The following is a 22,393-nucleotide window of genomic DNA, read 5'->3' on the forward strand; positions in this document are numbered from 1 at the left end:
ATTAAATGCCAAACGATCATTACACACAGCTCCTTTTGTTCTTGCGAGGCATTCAGCTGGAACCACAAGCTATTCAGGCTATTCATATTGTGCAGAAAAAAATCCATATTGATCGCGTAATTTAATGAAGAAAAGTGTCAGATCCATAATTCAGCATGAAATCCTGAGAGAACGTCTCTGTTCATAACACTGCTTGGGCAAGCACATCATCTGTGCTGACATTTCCACATGAGCAGTAATCGGGCATGCATGGTCAATATTGGCTCTCAGCGTTCACATATCTTGTGAAACCTCACTGGACTGATTAATGTGTTATTTTATGTTCTTTTCTCACTGCCTGTCTGTATCTTCTTTCTTGGCTTGTTTTCAGTTATCAGGGTTTTATTTTGACCAGTGAAGTTGTGGTTTATTCTTGAGAGTTAATTTTTAGTTTCACTCAGCAGCAGGGTTATATTCCACGTTTTCTCATCTATCACATCCAGTGGTCCTAATAAAGGTGCGGTCTTTATGCTTCCTCAATGCTAATCTACTTGTCAGTCCCAGTGAAAGAAGTGTGGCCTTTGTGAACATCGGTACTAGTAAAGAAGGTGTGGCCTTTGTACCTGTGGCTTCTTTATCTGTCAGTCCATGTGATGGAGGTGTGGCCTTTGTGAATGTTCATCACAGTAAAGGAGCTGTGGCCTCTGCATCTGTCAGTCCCAGTGAGGGAGGTGTGGCCTTTGTACCTGTCAGTCCCAGTGAAGGAACTGTGGCCTCTGCATCTGTCAGTCCCAGTGAAGGAGCTGTGGCCTCTGCATCTGTCAGTCCATGTGATGGAGGTGTGGCCTTTGTACCTGTCAGTCCCAGTGAAGGAGCTGTGGCCTCTGTACCTGTCAGTCCCAGTGAAGGAGGTGTCACCCTATAGCCAACCCTATGGGTGGCCATTTCAGTGAAGGTTTTTGTACCTGTCAGTCCATGTGAAAAAGGTTTAGCCTTTGTACCTGTCCATCACAGTGAAGAAGGTGTGGATTCTGTAACTGTCAGTCCATGTGAAAGAGGTGTGGCCTCTGAGTCTGTCAGTCTCAGTTTAGGAGGCATGGATTCTATACCTTTCATTCCATGTGAAAGAGGTGTGGAATTTGTTCCTGTCTATCACAGTAAAGGAGGCGTGGCCTCTGTACCTGTCAGTCCCACTGAAAGAAGCTCAGTCTCTGTGTCTGTCAGTCTCATTGAAGGAGGCGTGGCCTCTGTAAAAAACATTTTTCCCAGTTGAAATCAAAATGTTAAATGTTTCCTGTATACATCTGTTTACTGAACACAAATCAAGACGTCATATCATAAAGGACTGATACACCCCTACAGGAGAGGCCTGTATATTCTCTGCATAATTACAGTTACAACTTCACCATGTTGTGTGTGTTGACCGATGACCCTTAACAGACAAAAACAGATGGAGATCGACTGCAGTCCTTTGGCTCACTTCAGGCTGTAAATAGTCCAGGCTGCCTTGTAGCAAGGTCACTTTTCCGCACTCAGCTATGTAGAACCTATGTTTAACTTATGGCCTCATAAAAAAACACCATATGGCCACATTTCATTTCATTTACTCTCTTATGAATTCTCCTGCAGCTGAGAGCCTGATTAATTGGAGTGTAAGGAGATTATTTGCTTCATTGAGCCCTGAACTGCAGAGCTCAGATAATTGTGCAGGTGTAGTTTTTTTTTCCTCTTCATGAGCCTTGGCACTAGAAGGATTTACTCAGGGTTCTGTTGTTGTTGTTGTCGTCATCCAACCATTTGCGAAAACAAGGCCAATCAGGGATTTTCAGGCGAAACGGTAACCAGTGCATGGCGGGAATAAGGCCTTTCTTTTCAGACACAGTCAACACGAGGGTCTGGATTTCTACAGATAAGCTAAGGCTCAAAATTATCAAGGCTTGATCACATCCACAGGTAAACAAACCACCCTGAATCTATAAAATGCTAGCTATCAGTGCTGCATGTATGGATTCAATATGTTAAATTGAAGCAGGGACAAAACTGGGAATGAGTCAAAGGTGCAAAAATGTGATTTAGATCTCAAATCAATAGCCAAGCCAATTCAGATAAACATCCAGAAAGTTATTTATTGCATGAATGCCTTTGTAAACAATATGGATTTCAAATATTTACTGGGAATACAAAGCACACACCAGTTAACACATGTTGTTGATGCGGGTCCATTGTGGGATTGTGATGGTACTAGTAGCTCTGTGTGTGTTCGTTATGCAGAGCAGTTCCAGAGCATTTAGTAACTGGTTAGTAAAACAGACCTTAATTTATACAGTATTATGAGTGTGTGAATGTGTGTGTGCATCGTGCCCTCAGAAAGACATCCCATCCCGGGCGTATTCTCAAGATAGACCCTGGATCCATCATGACCCTGACCAGGATAAAGCACTTACTGAAGATGAATCAATGAAATAAAAGTTATACACTTTCTTATGACTTAATTTGTATGAAATTGAACTAATCCAACCATTGCTTATTGAAATTTATACAGATTTTTTAAATCAGATCAGGTTAAAGGTTTTGGCCTTTATTCAGTAACAAAAACAAATCATTAGAAAAATGAAAACTTCAATTCCAGCCACATCCTGACATCCAGATAATATAAATATACAAATTGTGAATGTTCCAGATACACTCATTTGCATATCAGAACATGACTGGCTCTTATATTTTATGATGCAATAATAATCACCTGCTACATGTTCAATAATAACTTAGATTTTACAATAGGGTTTTTAGCTCCGCTGTTTTCAGAGGCGTAACAACAGGACAGGCAATTGCTTGTGGCTCCAAAACCTGTAATGTAATGTACAATGCTATACCAGAAACCCTGCTAAAGGGGGCCATATCTTTCTCGAGACTTGTGGGCGCAAATTTATTTTGGATTGCTGTGCTTTTCAAAATGAAAAGCCCTTCCCTGTCTGGAAACCAGAAAAGGAAGAGAAAACAAGCAGACCTGTGGAAAATGTTGTAGATAATGATTATTATTAGATGAGATATTTCTAATAACATAATAATGACAATCGTAGGCTAAGACATAAAGTGATGTAATGCTAGCCCAACATCATTTTGGCACGCAAGCAGCTAGGTAGGGGTTTGGAGCATGCAATGTTAACTATTTAGCTAGGTTTCTTGGTAGAATTTGTAATTTTGTTCAAATTATCTTGATAGCTTTGTCTTTTAAAGTATACACAGTGTATAAAAGGCAACACTTTACCGAAGGTGTTCTGCTATAGCTGTATGTAACGATGTTATATCTAGCATCTAGCAATGCTAACACTTTCAGAAAGTTATCCTATAGTTATCCTATATTTTTCGACAATGTGGCAGAACTACTACAGGAACAGTTGTAATGATAAATGTGCAAAAAAAATTACTCATTAAAAACTTTTAGAAGGTTCAAAGGTAAAAGTCAACACTTTACCAAAGAATACATTCTAGTATTAGACAGGTTTGGAGTTCATATCCATGCAGTGTGATAAAACGTGTATACTGTGGGTTTAGTCTGTGATCATAATCTGTGATCCTGTCCAGAAGATTGTGAGGTCACCTAAAAAAAAGACGAGTCTGGTTCCTCTCAAGATTTCTTCCTCGTGTCATCTCGGAGTTTTTTACTTGTGACTGTCGCCTCTGTCTTGTTCTTTAGGGATCTAAATCTACATCCGGATTTCCATACAGCTGCTTTGTGTCAATGTCTTGTGTTCAAATTGCTATATGAATACAACTGAAATCTCGGGACTGCCAGAGAGCCACTATGGAGCCCTTGTGCAAGACCTTTAATGCTGAGCTGCTCAGCTGCTTGAATTAGAGTCTGCCCTGGCTATAAGTCTCTTTGGATAAAAGTCTGCCAAATTATTGAAGTTTAATGCTGTTATTCAGAACCCTTTGTAATCACAGTGTTAAGTGGCTTACAAGAGACTGCTGATAAGCGGTTTAAAGCTTCACGTTGACTTTTCTGGCCCACGTTCAGCTCCAAAGCACAAAACGTTATAAAAACACAGCTGTAGTGTACTTTGGACTGTCTCTCCTCAGTGACTGACTCTTAGTAATAGGAAGTGTGATGTAGAGTCCAAAAGTCTAAAGAACTATAAAGAACAGTTTTGATTTGATCCTGTATGAACATGACAGCATGTCAATACAGATCATTCAAGAATGCATTAATTTAATCTTATACGAACCTGAAAACTATCCGAGTGTACACAGTAAGCTTCATTTTTGCAAAGTCACACCACATAATGCTAATTTTTTATCTCTAAACAACTAAACTCTGGCATTAGTACAGTCCTCTATACATTATGTGTTATTGTCTCTAATGCTTTCAGTCAGAGAATTAATGCTTTCTTGTATTTATATTAGTAAATAATAGTGGAATCTTGATTTTGAGATATAATTTCAATATAAAATTACATTAATCTCTTCTAATCAGATAAAATAAGAACAGCTCTCAGTGCTTATGGATAGAAAGCAAACACCGATGTGTGTGAGTGTAGAATGATTTACTGGTTACTGATTTACAAATGTTAAGCCTTATATCATTCTATCACCACAGCAGTCAGTGTTTGCTGTATGAATAAATGGTGATCTGCTTTGATGACTAAAAGCAAGGCCTTAAGCAAACACTACTCACACATACACATACACACACCTAGTTATTCGCTCATTAGTAATTATGTTTTTATTGTTTTCTTGTTTTATTAAGATCGTCCTCAGCAGCTACTGTTGTTGCTGTTCATTTTACAGTTTATGACTCCAGAAATATAGCATGAGAAAAAAAACAGGTAGATAAAATAAAGCAACACGAATACACAACCTACGCAGCCTGATGATCATAATGTCATAAAAAAATCACGGAAGTGGACTCGTTACGAATAATTAAGTATAAGAGTTACGAATAATTAAGTATAAGAGGTGATGTTTTTGCGATGTTATGTTTAACAAATTTACTTTTATTTTCTTTCGATTAGGTTTAAACAGTGAAACATTTATATTTAACATTTATATTAAGAAAATTTGAAAAATAAATTTAATCAGTTATTGCGATCCTTTTAAAAAAGCTCCTTTCGACGAGTGATCACATTAGAAATCATACTCTGTCATACTAATAGAGTGACCCTGATAATAACCTTAAACTTTGTAACTTTATATACTAATCAGGTGCATTTATTACAAATAAATTGTGCATTATTACAAATTTACATTCAAGTGTAAGACCACGTTAATTAAACCTGGTACTCAACTGGTAAATAAATGAAGCATGAACTAATTCCTGTAAGAGCCTTATACATATGACAAATTATTATTATCATTATTTTTTACGTACAAATGTATTTAAATGGAAATGTTGAAAAATGTTGAAAAATATGTGCTAGTTAACCCAATTAGTCCAGTATTATCTAGTTTAACAAGAAAAAACTGTGTCTCTGTGTCACGCACCTGAGAAGCAATGACACTTTAAAGCCAAAGTGGAGTATTGCATTGCTAGTAAAACCTCTTATAGGATGAAGCACATCTTAAGAAATGAGAAATCCATAGTATCAGGTATCCATTTGACGGACACTTTATCTAAAATGACTTACGAGTGAGTCAGAATCCAATCCAAGCACAGAGCTGAGCGGCTGAGGATTAAAGGTTTTGCTCAAGGGTCTCTCTGGCAATCTGTCCCAGACTAGTCACAAGCACAGAATCATAACGACTAACACTGCCCTATTTAACCAACAGATTTAACCTACACACGAAGGACAAATTGAAGAAGAAAAATGGCGGTCATGCTCTGGGGGTATTTGTTTATTTTGCTGGCATGGTTTGGCTCCATTTGTCCTCTTAGCCTGAAGCGTCACTACAAATCAATACAACAAGGTTCAGAAACATTTATCTCCTAATGGGCGTGGTCTCTACCAGCATGACTCCGCCTCCATCCACAGGGCTGGAAGGCTCACTACGTGGAGGATGAAACTAATGTAAATTATATGCTATGACCTTCACACTCACCACATCTCGACCCAGTTGAACACCTACATATTGAAGTGACGTGTTAGACAGCAAACTCCACCACCATCGTCATCATCATCATCATCATCATCATCAAAACACCAGCTTAGGGAATATCTTTTGGAAAAATGATGTTTATCGCAGTACAGTTCCAATCTGTGTCGAGGTGCGTTGAAGCTGTTCTAGTGGTTTGTGGCGGCCACACAATGTTGATTTTTTTCCTTTAATTTGTCACCTGTCTGGATAAATAGAGTGAGAGAGAGAGAGAGAGAGAGAGAGAGAGAGAGAGGAAAATTATTTTGTTTGGCAAAACAGGACACTGAAAAAGATAAAAGAAATTACAAGGACATAAAGAAAAGTATGTAAGTAAATAAGTAAAGTAATTATGTGAAGAATGTTAGTAAGTAAATTATGTAGGAAAGTAAGTATGAAAGTATGTACATAAGGAAAGTTAAGTAAGTTGAATAAGTAAGTAAGTAAGTAAGAAGGTGTAAATTAGTAATCAGGTAAAAGGAAGTAACGTAAGTATGTAAGAAAGGAAGTTAAATAAGTTAAATAATACGAATGTAGGTAAATAAAAGTAACTGGATCAAGCATGTAAGTGAGCAAGTAAGTAAAGTAAGAAAGTGTGAAATGAAATTAAAAGTAAGTTAAGTAAGTAAGTAAAAGTACATAAGTAGGAAGGTAAAAGCATGTAAGTAAGTAAAAATATGTGAAGTAAAAAGTAAAAGTAAGTAACTAAAGTATGTAAGTAAGAAAGGGACATATGTACGTGAGTAAGTAAGTAAAAGTACATAAATAATTTAGGAAGGAAGGAAGTATGGAACTAAATACAGCCAGTTGAATGTGAAAGTAATAATTAACTCCACATCAACATGGCTCTCTATATTTATCACTATATTTTTAATTTTATTTATATTTCTATTTTGATGCATAAAATTCACAGTGTGTTTGATTGCCATCATCACCTGTCACTGAGCTGCTAAATTCCATTTCACGATAAAATCAGCACTTCCTATTCCCGAGGTAAATCAAATGCGGCACTGAGCCTTGGATCACGATGAATCTGGTTCATGAGTCCATGCTTGCTTATTTTACACCATTATCTAAATTAAGGTGCAAGCTGTGTGTGTGTGTGTGTGTGTGTGTGTGTGTGTGTGTGCGCGCGCATGTGTGTGTGATGACTGAGTTTGGCCCCCAAAAAATTGGCAGTGTAAATTTAATAAGCCAGAATGCATTATGCTTTGTATTTTTTTTTTCCTCTGCATTAATTTGGTCATATTTTGGCTTGTATAACATTTTGTGCAGAAATAAATAATAGCAGTTTGTGCACAGCTCAGGAACGCTGCACTGCCTCATCTGTGATATACGTTTCCTTGTTTTTAATTTTCTTAGGTGTTTATCTCAATGTATAATCCTGCATGAGGCTTCAGTGTGAAATCAGAATGGATCTTTTTCCTAAGAAAAATATCTTTTGGTCTAAAAATGGCTATTACTCTTACATCTTAACTATGTTCTTGCAAGTTGAGTATTTTTATTACTCATAAGTCTTTTTCTAATAATCCCGTAACACTTTTCAAAAATTAATAACACCTACCTCGCTTAATATACTCAATTTAAACGATGTTTTGAAGATCCTTTCAGTGATCTAGTTTTGTCGGTGATTGAACATATAATAAAAAACACTGTGTTTTCTATTAAAATACATTGAGAGAACATGAAGCGTGCAGGTGCACACGGTAGCAAAAGTCAAAGGGTGATCGGGTATTCTCCTAAATTATGGAATAATCTCGCCCTTTATAGTCGCTTGGCCCCATCAGTGGAGATTTTTAAGTCTCAGCTGAAAACACATCTTTATACTTTGGCATATGAACTGGGGGAACCTTGAGTACTAGAGATATTTCTTCTGATATTGATCGCACTTTGTATATGCAGTTTCTGTTAGAGTTTATAGGGTTGTTGATGTGTGTGTGTGTGTGTGTTAATGATGTTTGTCATTTTACTGTTTTTCGATTTCCTGGTTGTAAAGCACTTCGGTCAACTCTATTGTTTTTAAATGTGCTATATAAATAAAATTGAGTTGAGTTGAAAATTGTAGGGCCTCCCTTCTCTTCCGAACGTTCTCTTCTTTATTACTTTTCCCTCTTTTCTTTTTCTCCTATTTTTTCTTTCTTTACTCCTTCTCACCCCATTTATTCCTTTTTTCTTGCTTTGTATTTTCTCGTGCTTTCTATTTTATGGCATTTTATATAATAGAATAAATATATAAATCTGACTTTTTAAAATGATTATAAACATTAGAGAACATTATATAGTATATGTCTTAGAGAAGTCGAGATCCAGACGTTTCACACTGAAAAGATTTTTCTTTATACTTGTAATAAAACTGAAAAACAGACCATGTTGACTCAGAACGTTAAGGGTTAATGCTTCACGCCGGGTGACCCCTCTCTGCTAGTGTCGAGGAATGTAAATATAGCTATCGGTAGGCATTTGCTCAGAAAACATTCATTCTGCACAAAGCAAACTTTGTGTTGAATTTTTTGGCAGCTCCGTCTCGGTGCTATCAGTTACAGTATCCTGGGAGAACCTGGTGGAACGTAACGGCACCCATTACGGGAAAGAAAAACAGGAAATTGGCATGTATGAGGATCTTTAGCGTTTCAGGGCAGGATCACTGGAGCGAGTGTGGGGTTAGAGAGGATTCTGAGTCGGATAAATATTCTAAAAAGATTGCTATGGAGATCCCGATAACAGCTCAAACACACGCTTGCCGTTAGGAGGATTCTGAAGCATGGAAAGGAGTTTGGGTGTCTGTTTCCATAAATATCATTCATATAAGATTTATTACATGATATAAAGCCCAGTTCATGCTAACACTTCTTATGTTATGGCCACAGGTTTCGTGAGAACTGGTCAGGATACTGAATAGGTGAATTAAAAGTAATTTTATTACGTATATATCAGTGGGCCTTATAGCACAGGGTCTTACTGCGTACACATAGCATAGATTTTCTAAGCGTCTTCAGGATTTCTTTGTATCTGCCTAAGACGATGCACAGTACTGTATATACAGTATACAGCAAGTCAAAAGTTCTTGAACATGTGGATTCTTTAAAACATTTTATTACATTGCACCCAGTATCAGCAATTAAATACTGTCAGGAAAAAAGTAAACACTTGTTCCATCAAATATCTAAATCTTTTCCAGTTATCACCTAGATCTTCTAATTCGAGAGTTTAACAAAATATTAACTCATGACACTCAAAAATTTCTCTCTGGCAGTGTATATTTTGTATTTTGTTCAGTTGTGTTGGTATAAAGTATAATATAAAGGAGGTGACCCGGGTCAGTGGCATCGAGCATTGCTAAGTAGAGAATGGTACATGAGGGTTTTGCTAGCCTCGGCACGTCTAAGTGTACGTTAAGGTCAGAGTGAATTAGTCATCACTGTGTGGGATTATGGGCAATTTGGACCAGTTTCGAGCAAGCTTAAAAAAGCAACGCTATAACAGGCTGCACGTCTGAGGCCTTCTGCTTGTAAGTAATGAGACGTCTTTAAAAATGGCATTAATTTTATTATGCGAACCTTCTACTTTGTAGGTGTAATTACTGACTGTAGTGTTGCACAATTTACTAACCTGTGGTGGTGTCTGTTTATGGATGCATGGGGTGGAGGGAAGGGAGGTGACAATTTGTGTGGTAGCACTGCCTAAGAAAATAACCAAAATAGCATAAATGTCAGATGAACAAAAATGAATAAACTGGTAACTCTTAGACACTAATTTACCTGTTTGCCACGTAAAAGAGGCTAATTTTCGTGAACTACCGGAGAAATTGCGTGTGCAGTTAGTGGGTGTGGAGTAGGTGAATACTCAGAAAGAAAAATAAACAGCATGCATGCTAAAGGTTTATGAGCTCAAACAGACTCCCAGAAAACTAAAACTGAAATGTTAGACATTAAGTACCACTTAATGCATTAAGTAAAGACATTAAGTATAACTTAATGCGTAACATTAAGTACGTTATGCATTAAGATTAACGATGGTGAGGTGCAGTGAAAAACTGTTCAAAATACACTATGAGCACTAAATAAAAAAGTGTAAACATGTTTTTGTTTTCACAAAAAACTCTCTTTGCATGTGCTGTGAATATCTAATATGAAAACAAATTTACTATGATTATTCTGAGTCATTAGTTTGAGATTTCAGTGGTTTCATTTCGGCTTCTAAACATGAAAGCGGGTTTACACAAATTTAATTCCTGCCCTTTATTAATTTGCCGAGCAATCATTGTCCCCAAAGTGTCTTACAGGCTGCAGTAAATCACAATGCTGCTGCCAAATGAATCTATTTGCATTGACTTCATCTTATTTTTTTGACTTCATCATGTAGAAAATTACATATTTATTAAGGCAGGTGTGCTATTTTGCACATTTGGAAGATGCTTAGTGGCCAAGTCACATTCATGTGTTTCCTGCTCATCTGGAAAATCCATTTTGTGATTCAGAGTTCAGGTTTCTGAAGGTCAAGTGGATGACCTGCCAGTAGGAAGCTGTCAATTAAACCCCAGACCATCTGCGCTGTCTCTCTCTCTCTCTCTCTCTCTCTCTCTCTCTCTCTCTCTCTCTCTCTGTGTATGTTTCAGTAGACTGTGTGAACAGCAGGTACCATATTGCAAAAGCCATAACTGTGGATTTCGTTTTCTCCCCAAGCTCTTTTATCCCAGTCATTCTTCAACCAGTTGGCTTAATTAACCCATTCCACTCCAATTATTCTGTTTCTCATTTTAAAGCATTTTATTCAATAACCTGTTTTTTTTTTTAACCGAAAGAGGAACAAGCTTGCTAACTTGGAGCACTGTGTATGAATCTAATGAATATGAAAAATATTTTAAAAACATTTCTGTCTCCATCTGGTATTTATACTCCCACCTGGACACCTCACCTCCTCCCAAACACCCCCATCTCCACCCCCGACTCCCACTGCGCCTTCCAAACATTAGAAAAGTAAAAACGAACATAGGAGGTCTGGATAAGTTTACTCAGTCTAGAGGAAGTTCTAGACAGACATTTTTTTTTCCTCATTCATAAAGGGCAAGACTACGAAAGTTATGGAATAATTAAAGTTTGTCAGAAAGACCTGAATGAAACTAGCTAATGCCCTATACGTCATCTTTACCTTTCATTCTTTAATGCTTGCAAACGAACATGCAGCGTTATTATCACAATTCACAATTAACACATTGCGCGTCTTCTTAATCTTAGCTAATGTTAGCTTAACAACAGTTAGCTAATTGGTCAATGCTAGATATTAGTACTGGCCATATAATGTTAAATCTCAAGATCCACACAAGGTCCACACTTTAAGGTCCTACATGAAGAGTACTAATTTGTGTGTGTGTGTGTGTGCGTGTGTGTGCGTGTGCGCGCAGCTAGTGAGTGTGTTGCAAGTGATTTCCTAAATTAAAATTTTGTGAAAGATGTCACATGCAAATGAGGGGGAAGGAACAATATGTAAATTAGATTAATGCTCGCGATAGCTACAGTGAGTTAAGATCCTAAAGATACTTCTGGAAGACACTGAAGTTCCGGTTAAACTGAAATCATAAATTAAAATTATTATTTTAATTTTTGTGATATATTATTGTGAGATATGTCAACAAACCGACTCAAAATACAACCTGAGGATAAAATAAAAGAGAATACATATGAGTATGTATGCTATCATGTAATACGAAACCATATATAAAAATTCAAGAAACTTTCTGATTATTTTACTAAAGCATTTTTTCAGTTCAGACTTTAAGACTCAGTAAATGGTTTTATTTTGTCTTCCCTTTGACATTTGTCTTCCCTTTGACATTTAATACCTGCCCTTTGACTTTGTGTACACATACACCATTTTGTGAAAAGACTTGAAGTCTGCAGTAAATGACACCGTTGGTGCTAAGTTCATCTTTCTGTATTGTTTCCATCCTGAACTTTGCACTTTAATGTAACAAAAATGCCCCAAATTGCATACTCATTAAGGCAAACTTGCTAATCTTGTTTAAAAAAACGAATCTTTTTATATTTAATTAAAATATATATTAAAGAAAATAATAATGATGTCATAATGATGACACTTGATAATGATAAATGATGAAGCTGTCTTATTTCGATCTATTCTATAAGATATATAGGCTTATAATGTACAGGATCCATTTCTATAAATATTGTTTATATTGATCATAATTAAAACAACATAAGAAGAATACCGTTTTGCTACCGAATGCTAGCGAATCAGAAGAGATTCTGGTCTGGGTCAGAGTTACGATTTAAACGCATTCATGCTGGCAGAGTTTAATGCACTTTAAAGTCAGTGAATTAGTCACACTTCTTTGTTTCTGTCACCCCATGAAGTGTGAAAAGCAAAGGCGCACCAGGCAGCACTGCATTTAACACCATAAGGATGAAAGAATATCACGATTCTAGGAGTCTGTACTCTTTGGATGGTGAAGTTACTTTGAAATTCTGACATCCTGCTTTTACTACTTTTAAGCAAAGTCACAGGTTCAGAGCTGAAAACAGACCCACTGCACTTTTTTTTTCTGAATCCTGTCACGGCCCAGTTATAACTTTGGCCCTCTTGTTGGTCTCTGCAGATGGAGAGCAACCTCCCCGCAAGATTTTCCATCATTGGTGTGCCCTAAAGAAGGATGAAGGGCCCTGCAAGGCGATAAAGGACAGGTTCTACTTCAATGTTGAGACGTTCCGCTGCGAGCTGTTCGAGTATGGAGGCTGTCAGGGCAACGAGAACAATTTCGAGACGGCAGAAGAATGTGAAGAAATGTGTCTGGTGAAAGGTAAGTGGGTCTTACTTCTTTTTTTTCCACTTAAGATGAAATTGACAGTGCTCAGCAAGGGCAAAAGAGAGGTCTGCGCTTCTTCAGGGAAGAGGTTGTAGAGGTTGACAGGAAATGGGCTCGGAATACGTATCTGAATCGTCACGACTGTGTGATGGAGGAAAGTATGGTTCTAAACTCTTAGGACCTAAACTCCAGAAGACTCCAGAGTGACTAATGGTGCAGTCGACTGAAATAATTTCTGACATCCGAGTACATAAAACCAAAGAAAACGCCCTCTCAACTCGGAATTCCTATTCAGGAACTTGGGATGGTCTCCTCAACTGTAGATATATTTTCTTTAAGATACTTGCAAACTACAAAGCCATGGATAAACTACAGTACGATGTAAATTAATACTAATGTACATTAACATTCAAACCATGTCATTAATATAGATATAGGCTGACAGATTGCGATAACTTTGCCGAATAATATCCGTAAGCATTCAGATTATTGTAGTCATGTATAAAATCTACAACACTTTAATTTTCGTTTAGTTTTTAAAAATATATTTTTATGAGTTTACCACGCAGACTGAACAAGTTAGAAAGTCTTTTTATATAGTGTCACACTTAGTTAGTTAGTTAGTTAGATAGATAGATAGATAGGTAGTGTTCTTCCAAAATTAGTTAGTCAGCAATATGCTCAAAAGGAAAATTCCCCTATAAATACAAGGTATATTTTGTAGCTAAACTTTAATTTAGCTACAGCTTTATTTAAGCTGGTTAGCTTCCGGCCATTTGTTGACAAACACTGCTCAAATAGAGTAAATAACATTTTTCTTCTTGTTTTCTGTAATTGGTGAATAGCCATGTTGAACGCGAGGCCTGTAGGAATCAAACGCAAGTCAGTAATTTAAATTTTCACTTCATTTTTTTGCCTAAAAAAAAAAAAAATCTAAATTTCTTGTACTCCATACAATTCCAGCTCTGAGTCACACACTTCCTAATGAAATGACTGGTTTACGTAATCCACTTTGTCAGTTGTACTGAGTGGTTTGACCTTCCAATCTGATACAGCGGGTCATCACCCATCCCTGAAACACTGTCTGCAATAAGAGTATCTTAAGGGCAATAAACCAACACGCCATCCTAGAGTCACTGGGTAAACACGGTGACACTGTGTTTATGAGTTTATGAATTCACCAGCGGGGCACTCCCATTTCCACGTAATTAGATCGTAAAGATTAATGATTCAAGCAAGTTTCTTCGGTATGATTGCACAACTGAGAGCTCATTATAATCTAAGCTATCATTCAGTAGAGGATAATGAACTCGAAATGATATTGATAAGGGCTGAGTTTCTAAACTCTTAAGTGCTTGTTACCCAAAATTCAAACTTTAGCTGACATTTAATGTCATATGTACAAGTACCATGTACAAAGCACAATGAAAGGGCACAATAAGTGTGACCCTGACCAGGATAACACGCTTACTGGAGATGAATGAATGAATAAATAAATGAATATGCAGTCCAGAGAATTGACTCTGCAGCTGCGAAACCCAACTCTGAGTATGAGTAAGTTTCCCTGTGTAAATATTGATGGAACTTTCACACTTGAGTCCCTCAACGTTGAATACGAACCCTAGTTAGTGTTACTACACGATCATATTAATAAACATCTCAAATCTTTTAAAGAAACATCTATAAATCAATGAATTATTTCTAAGAAGAATAAGATTATTGGTCGGACATTGGTACATGAAGCAGTACCTTTCTCATGATACCAAAAATGTAATAAAACGTAAAGCTAGCTATGCTCTCTACACCATATCTCGATTATATTTTTGTCATCTAGCTAACTGTTACTTAGCCTCTTATCAAGCAGGCTTTTAGCTAGCTACTCTTTATGCTACATTCGCGTAAAGTCAGAGGAGAAGGGAATTTTTTCAGACAGAAAGATGGGTGTGTCTTTGAGTGGGGCAGGTGGGTGCGGCTTTGAGTCAATATATACTGTAAATTCGTTTTTAAATATTTCTGACTACGTGTCCGGCTTTCAGAAGCAGTTTTATGATTGCGCATAGTATATTTTAGACAGCTATCTAGCATGAGTAGTGAATATTATGAATATTTGTGAAATTAGCTTAAGTTAGCTAATAAATAAATACATACCTTCTATAAATGCCAATGACGTTCTTCTTCCTATTCCATATATGGACTCAAACACATGCCAAAATGGCCACTAAGACACGCCCACTCAGAGCTGCTCTCATTTACGTGTACTGACTCAATGACAACTTTATGGTGTGAGATTTTTATAAATACTAAAAAATACTTGTGACTTGGTATGTGTATAAACGTTTAAGCACTACATGTTTTTTTAAAATTTCTCAGCAATTGTCTTTTTTTAGAAAATGATTGGAAACAGAGTGCAGTTTGAGTCCAGATGATGAGTTGAAGCAAGATTTATGATTTCTCTTGGCATTCAGATAAAAAAGACCGACTAAAAAACATGCTTTTCTGCTCTTCTTGGCAGAGCATTTGTCTCTAATGGCATAAACTACTTCAGCACATCCCATTTATTCAGAGCTGTAAATCATTTCGATGCTGAATCACAGCTTGATGGATATTCTGCATGATAAAAGTTGGTACTTTCAGAGAGCTGTGATTCTCTTGACATGCCCTGATTTGACCTCATCACTTTTTAAATGGTCACATATGAAAGGTTAAAAAAATCTTACAAATGAAGGAAAATGCATTTTAGAAATATCAGCTTTTCCATATTCACACTGGTAGTTACTCAGGGTGGTGTCTGTTATAAAATGTCTCGACTAATAGTTTCACGTAATCATCGCTGTCGGGATGTCGATTAGTCAGTGGAAAAAACAGCGAGGCAGATGTTAAAGAAATTCCACTCCCATCTACTATGAAATAAAATTTAAATAAATATCCGGGCAGAGTGAATTTCATTGTGATCAGCACTGTGTGAAAGAACGCATTCAGAGCCGCGAGTTGCACATCACTATCCAATCCCTCAGCTAGTTTAGAGTCAGATCATACGCAGTTCAACTCTTAGGTCATTGTTAGTATGGAAATATCTCCCAGACATTGCTCTAGACAGCATTCTTCATCCAAGGAAGGCAACTCACTCAGCTAGCTAACCCTATAAGAAGGGTTCTGTTGATGGACATGAGCTTCCATGCTGCGCACTCTCAGTTTCAGAATAAGTGATTTCAGTTGAAACGCCAGTGTGTCCACATTGGTGCATTTTAAGAATTTTTACTTCCTTAAATAGTGTAATATGATACACAGATTTATTATTTGACAATTTTCTTGCACTGATTTATTTATTTTCTTTGTTAACAGTAGGACATAAAGAAGCACTGAAGCTGAAATGTAATTTGTAGCCTGTGTATGGCTGGTGACTAATTATAGTGCAATAATTTAAAAAATGCCTAAAAATTGTGATGTCCTGAGTAAGATTTTGCTTTGGAAACAGAAAAGACAGCTAGTCAACTATTTTTTAAGTACTAACTGACTATTAAGAATGAATATTCGTGCATTCCCAACCCCCAATTCCGATCATTTTTGTTTTCTTGTGCTTCATGTTTACAACACACACATTTATGTCCACTTTGGATTTATTTACAGAAATCTACTGTCCTGATTGAGGCATATGTGAATATAAATTGAGGCTGTATCTCTCATTGTAATCATCAATTTAATCAGTCTGTAGCATTGCACTTTTTTGCTTTACATGGACTGCCAGGAAAGACACAATGTACTGTAGGTGATGTAAACCACAGCACCACAGTTTCTAAAGCATCCATTATCCTGTGTTTGCTAGAGAGTTTAAAAAGCTGGTGTGGATTTTAGCACTAGGTAAATTGAAGCACTTCAGATGCTTTTTGTTTCACCGTCGTTCTTCTCCCTAGTACTTTTCAAAACATCCATGGAAACGATTGGACAGAACTCATAATGCTTCATATAGGGATGGTGGTGTTACAACTTTTCACTCTACAAAAGGTACAAAAGGTACCTTTAAAAGTCATATATACAGTATATGACTACAGGAAAAAAGTGCAAGGATTTGCTAGAATATTTATTAAAATGTGCTTGTTAAGTTCATCACTCTTTCAGTACGTTCAGTATTTTTGTTTTCAAAACAGACTAGAAATACATTTCGCTCTTATTGTCACCTATTTAAATGTAAGCGATCCTGCTTTAAAAATGTTCTCCTCTTTTCCATGGTTACAGAAAAAAAAGGACAAAGTGCCACATCAGCTTGGTTCCAGCTCTGCGGTTTAATGAATCATGTTGCGTCTCCTTCCAGCTCCTCTGGAAACCCTGAGACGTCACTGCGCTAATCGCTGTGAAACAGAGAGTGTCGAGTCATCTCTCATAGCCCCGTCTCAGATTAAAACTTCAGCCAGTTCATTGAGACAAATGGAAAGTTACACACAGACCGGATTTGTGGCTCGCAGTACGTCACTTCCTAAATTGAAAATGCAGCTCAGAAAAGAACAAACCGTCTAAGCGGATTCATTTCTTTTAGGGCTCGTTTGGGAAGAGAGAAGAATTCAGCTTTAGAGCTTCAACATGGAGGATACATTTGCATTTCAGAGCAATTTTAGTTTTTCTGTTCATCTGGCAGGCACTTTTATCCAATGTGACGTGAAGTCAAGCAGAATTCAGCCTGGAAATTTTAGAAAAAAAAGTTGCTCATGGATATTTACAATGTTTAATGGGTATAAAACTCAAATGAGCTTCCACTTAGAACTTTAAGAATCTGGGTTTCTTGGTGAGGATAAAGTGTAGACACTTTTATGCCTTTTTTTGTGGAACAGGCTCCCGGGTTCAATCCCGAACTCAGGTTTCTGTCTGTGTGGATTTTCCCCCGTGTCCCTGTGGGTTTTTTCTGGATTATCCGGTGGTGTTCTTCCGACCTCCCAAAACATTGCTGGACTGACTATGCTAAATTGCCCAGTGTAAAGTGTCACAGAGTGTGTGAATGTTGGGCCATGGTGCCCTGCGATGGACTGATGTCTCGTGCAGGGTGTATTCCTGCTTTTTTGCAACCGGTGTTCCCAGGATAGGCTCCAGATCCAGAAACTGTGTGTGTATGAGAAGAGTGTGTATGTGTGTAGTCTCTGTGTGTGTATGAGAAGATGTGTGTAGTCTGTGTGTGTACGAGATGTGTGTAGTCTCTGTGTGTGTATGAGAAGATGTGTGTAGTCTGTGTGTGTACGAGATGTGTGTAGTCTCTGTGTGTGTATGAGAAGATGTGTGTAGTCTGTGTGTGTACGAGATGTGTGTAGTCTCTGTGTGTGTATGAGAAGATGTATGTAGTCTGTGTGTGTGTACGAGATGTGTGTAGTCTGTGTGTGTGTATGAGAAGTTGTGTGTAGTCTGTGTGTGTGTATGAGATGTGTGTAGTCTGTGTGTGTGTATGAGATGTGTGTAGTGAGTGTGAGTGTATGAGATGTGTGTAGTCTGTGTGTGTGTGTATGAGAAGTTGTGTGTAGTCTGTGTGTGTGTATGAGATGTGTGTAGTCTGTGTGAGATGTGTGTAGTCTGTGTGTGTGTAGTGCCTCGCTGATTTTATAATTATTTAAATAGATTTGTGTTGATATTTTGTTGATTAGAAGAGAAAACATTTCATGACACATTTTCAGCCATAGTTAGGCAAAAAATTCACAAAAAATTATCCGGTTTTGGGGAAAAAATAAATAAATAAATAAATAAAATCAAGTCATTTGGACATTAAAATGAAAAGAGTCAGTGGGTAAGCTGAGCCAAATGATCTGATTCAGTGATGAGAGCCACGATTTCCATCACCAACTGCAGGAAACTAACATCACAGTGTGTGCAAATCTTCAGCTGCAAAGTTTTACAATACATTTTTTTTCTATTTATTAAATGACACATTCACTAGGTCATTAAATGACCGAACGCAGTGATCAAACATGAAATGTTCACCCTGATGAGTGACCCGGTTCCCGATCCTGATTAAGAGTTATAATTTCCTCTGTGCACTGGGATAGAGATTAATTTGCTTTTAGATGAACCCTCTAAGCTTTTAATGCCTCAGTCCACACTTAAGTAAAGAGGAATGTGTGTTTGGAAGACGAATGGCTCCATCAAGTGGCCAAAGTGAGTAGCACAACTAAAATAACCCGAGTGTGAGGCGCATCCACAGGGAGTGCCGCACTTCATCAGCTTTGCTCTTAGGAGCCATTTTCTTGCAATGTAATATTGAATGTGTTTGGGTGAGTGTAAAAGTGACATGGTCAGAAACACACTATGGAACTAAAAGCTCCATCAACAGGTATGGTGTGAACACATAAACTTGTTTTCCTGCACAATTCCCATGATGCCTTGATGCTCTCTGCATTATTCATGGATGTGAGAGTCTGGTTAGGAATCGCTTCACTGAATCTGTCCAGTGAGTTTAAGCAGAACAAATACTGACAGAATGAATCATTTAATCTGCTTGAGTTGGTGACCTTGCTGTCCTATTTAAGCAATTTGTGTGATGTTCCAGTTAAATATCATCGAAGATAAATGCACATGGACACTGAATACGCTAATTAGGACAAGTGGATTACTCTGTGAGACTTACAGGCCTGAGGTTCTACAAGCAAACACATCCAGCAAGAGAAGTAACTACATGCTACGGGTTTACAACTCAGAAAAAGAAAGAGCAGCATATTAGATCTCTGTGTATATTCAAAGTTTAGGCTAAATAATAGCACCTAGCATGTATTACTTAGCATTTTGACCCCCTCTGGTACCAAACACACATATACACTCACAAACCTGGGATTTCCTTTTAAAAATGAATTCATAAATATATATATATATATACATATATATATATATATATATATATCTCCATCCACCCATCCATTCTCTCTCTCTCTCTCTCTCTCTCTCTATATATATATATATATATATATATATATATATATATATATATATATATATATATATATATACACACACACACATATACACTCACAGGCCCTAAAATATAAAATGGTAGGAAGTAATATTTGCAGACACACACATATGTGCATCTCTTTTCCATTTTTGCATGCCTGCCTGTGTGTGTGTGTGTGTGTGTGTGTGTGTGAAGCATATTTGGCACACAGGCAGGCATGCAAAAATGGAAAAGAGATGCACATATATGTGAACACGTATTATAGGTGATATTATATTAATATTTGATTATTTGAAAATACTAGGTATTGTATTGCTCCGGTTCGCATTTATAAACAGCTTCATTCATCATTTTATGCTAGCAGTGTCTTCTTATCTTGGAGTCTGCCGCTATGAGTCGCTTCTGACTTCTAAGTAGTCATGTAACAACTTTTACTTGAGATAAAAATGGCAGCGTGGCATGTACTACTGTGAAAAGGGTTCAGAGAAGGGATTTGGCAAGGGAAAGTGGGTGTGTATAAAAAAGCAATGTAACACATTCCTTGAGGAAAATCTCATTTTCATGTCCAGTTTGAGGACAACATGAAATATGCTTCAGCTTAGTGATGAGAAAGCTAGGCCTAAGCAACATTATAAATGACATTTTGAATGTGTATCGTTATCCAGGTACAACACGATTGATAAATATATCTGGTTTGTTCTGGTTATTATGAGTATGTGCTGCAGTGAGTAATAGACTACTGCTTAATAAATTGTGCCTTAGGTCAGGTTGCAAACTATAAATCCAAATGTCATTGGTGATTTGCTTAGGGCAGGTTGTGTCTCATTTCAGTGCACAGCATGTAGCTGAGAGAAAAGGTGGGCAAAAGGACACAGCACTTTAATATGTTATGCTTCTGAGAAGGTTGGGCCTGCCTGCCATCCTGATGGATATCCACTCGAGCAAAATATTTTAATTAGCAACTTCTATAAATAAATTTTGCATAACAAAGGGAGGGATTGTCGGGATATTATGAAGTGGCTGCTTCCTTAAAGCTGGAACTAAATCACATCAATCAGCCTGACACAAAAGTGACGCCCTGCCATGGGAAAATAGCTCAGCCGAGTGTCTTCAGCAACGAACAGCCGGGAAATGGGAATATTTTTTCGAGGGTAACTTTTCACTCACATGGCTGAATCACTCTGATTTCTAGGTTTACGTGAGGTTTAACTGGCCAACGTGGGAAAGGACAGCTATAACCTGTACACTTTACAAACCTGGGCCATATGAAATCCAATTTGAAATCCAGTTTGAATGGGATATTGGAGATGCAGCAAGCATGTGGATAAAGGTTCTCTGGAGTGATGAGACCATAATTAAACTTTTTGCCTTTGGCACAAAGTGCTACATTTGTCTGCTCATCACCCTGAGAACACTGTTTCCACAGTGAAGCATGGTGGTGGTAGCATTGTGTTACCCTTATCAGAGTTACCATTGGTCTCTTGTTTGTTTCTCTGATTAAAGCTGTCTTTACCCAATCACTGACCTTTGGTGGACCATCTCCTCTAGTCATGGTTGTGCCATATTCTTTTCATTTTTTTCAAATAATGGCTTTAATGGTGATATTTTTGCAGAACTTTGTCCCAGAATTCTAGATATCTCCTTGGTCTTCATGATGTTTGTTTAGGTATTACTTTTAACAAATTTTGGGGGTCTTCCAGGAACAGGTATATTTTTGTTGAGAATATGTGGCCCTTTTTATTGCACACAAGCCAACTCCATTCTACCAGTTATGTGACTTCTGATGTGAACTGGATGCGACTAATTCAGGGGTTTAGTAGCAACAAGGGTGAATACTTACACAATCACAGTTTTATGTTTTGTAAATATTTTTTGCAGACTGTATTGATTTTTCCCACACTTTAATATTATGGAATATTTTGTGTAATGTCATTCCATATAATCCCAGTTAAGCCCATTTCAATTCCAGTTTGTAAACTGCAAAATATGAAAAAGGTCAATGGGAGTGAAAACTTATGCAAGGCACTGTCATTTTTGGCCAAACCATTTAAAGCAGGACAAACAGTGACCAGATCACTATTTCATATCCTTTTTTAAGCAACTTATTTGTTTTTCCGTAGTCAAAAAGAGCCCGTGCTACCTGGAGGATGAGCCGGGCCCTTGCCGAGGCCTCGTACCTCGCTACTTCTTCGACAGCAAGGTGAACAAGTGCAAACGCTTCTTCTACGGTGGCTGCTTCGGAAACGCGAACAACTTCAGGACCCTTAAAGAATGTCAGGACCGATGCCAGCGTATGTATATATTAATCCTCCTGTTTTACTTATACTCAGGTTATAGCTTTAGATTTATAGCAATGCAACGAAATGGTTACATTTATTTTATACCACAGCACTCGTGAATTCTTGAATCTGATTGGTCAGAGGGTGTTGATGCATCTTCTATAAGAGCAGCTCTGACGGTAGTTCCAGTTGGCAGGCAAATCACAGGTTTATATTAATGCTTTCGTTCTAATATTTTATAGTTTCTATAGTAACAGCTCATACACAGGGACCTTTATGGCAATTGCGCCATATAATCTAAGGCTAATAATAAATGGATTTTTT

General features: G+C 37.4%; 2 protein-coding genes across 3 annotated transcripts in view; one reads left to right on the plus strand and one right to left on the minus strand.

The window, feature by feature from the left end:
* Positions 1-5,980, minus strand: part of gulp1a (GULP PTB domain containing engulfment adaptor 1a) — a 214,454-nt gene extending 208,474 nt beyond the window's left edge. Inside the window, exon 1 of the mRNA XM_053234342.1 lies at positions 5,607-5,980. The gene's annotated coding sequence lies outside the window, so the exon portion shown is untranslated. The remainder of the gene's footprint in view (positions 1-5,606) is intronic.
* Positions 1-22,393, plus strand: part of tfpia (tissue factor pathway inhibitor a) — a 36,706-nt gene that overhangs the window by 9,779 nt on the left and 4,534 nt on the right. For both annotated transcript variants that reach the window (XM_026912959.3, XM_026912960.3), the window contains exons 2-3: positions 12,665-12,865; positions 21,911-22,081. In XM_026912959.3, the coding sequence (XP_026768760.2) occupies positions 12,665-12,865; positions 21,911-22,081 (372 nt within the window). The remainder of the gene's footprint in view (positions 1-12,664; positions 12,866-21,910; positions 22,082-22,393) is intronic.

Source organism: Pangasianodon hypophthalmus, chromosome 5 (assembly GCF_027358585.1).
Source record: "Pangasianodon hypophthalmus isolate fPanHyp1 chromosome 5, fPanHyp1.pri, whole genome shotgun sequence".
Taxonomy (NCBI): Eukaryota; Metazoa; Chordata; class Actinopteri; order Siluriformes; family Pangasiidae; genus Pangasianodon; species Pangasianodon hypophthalmus.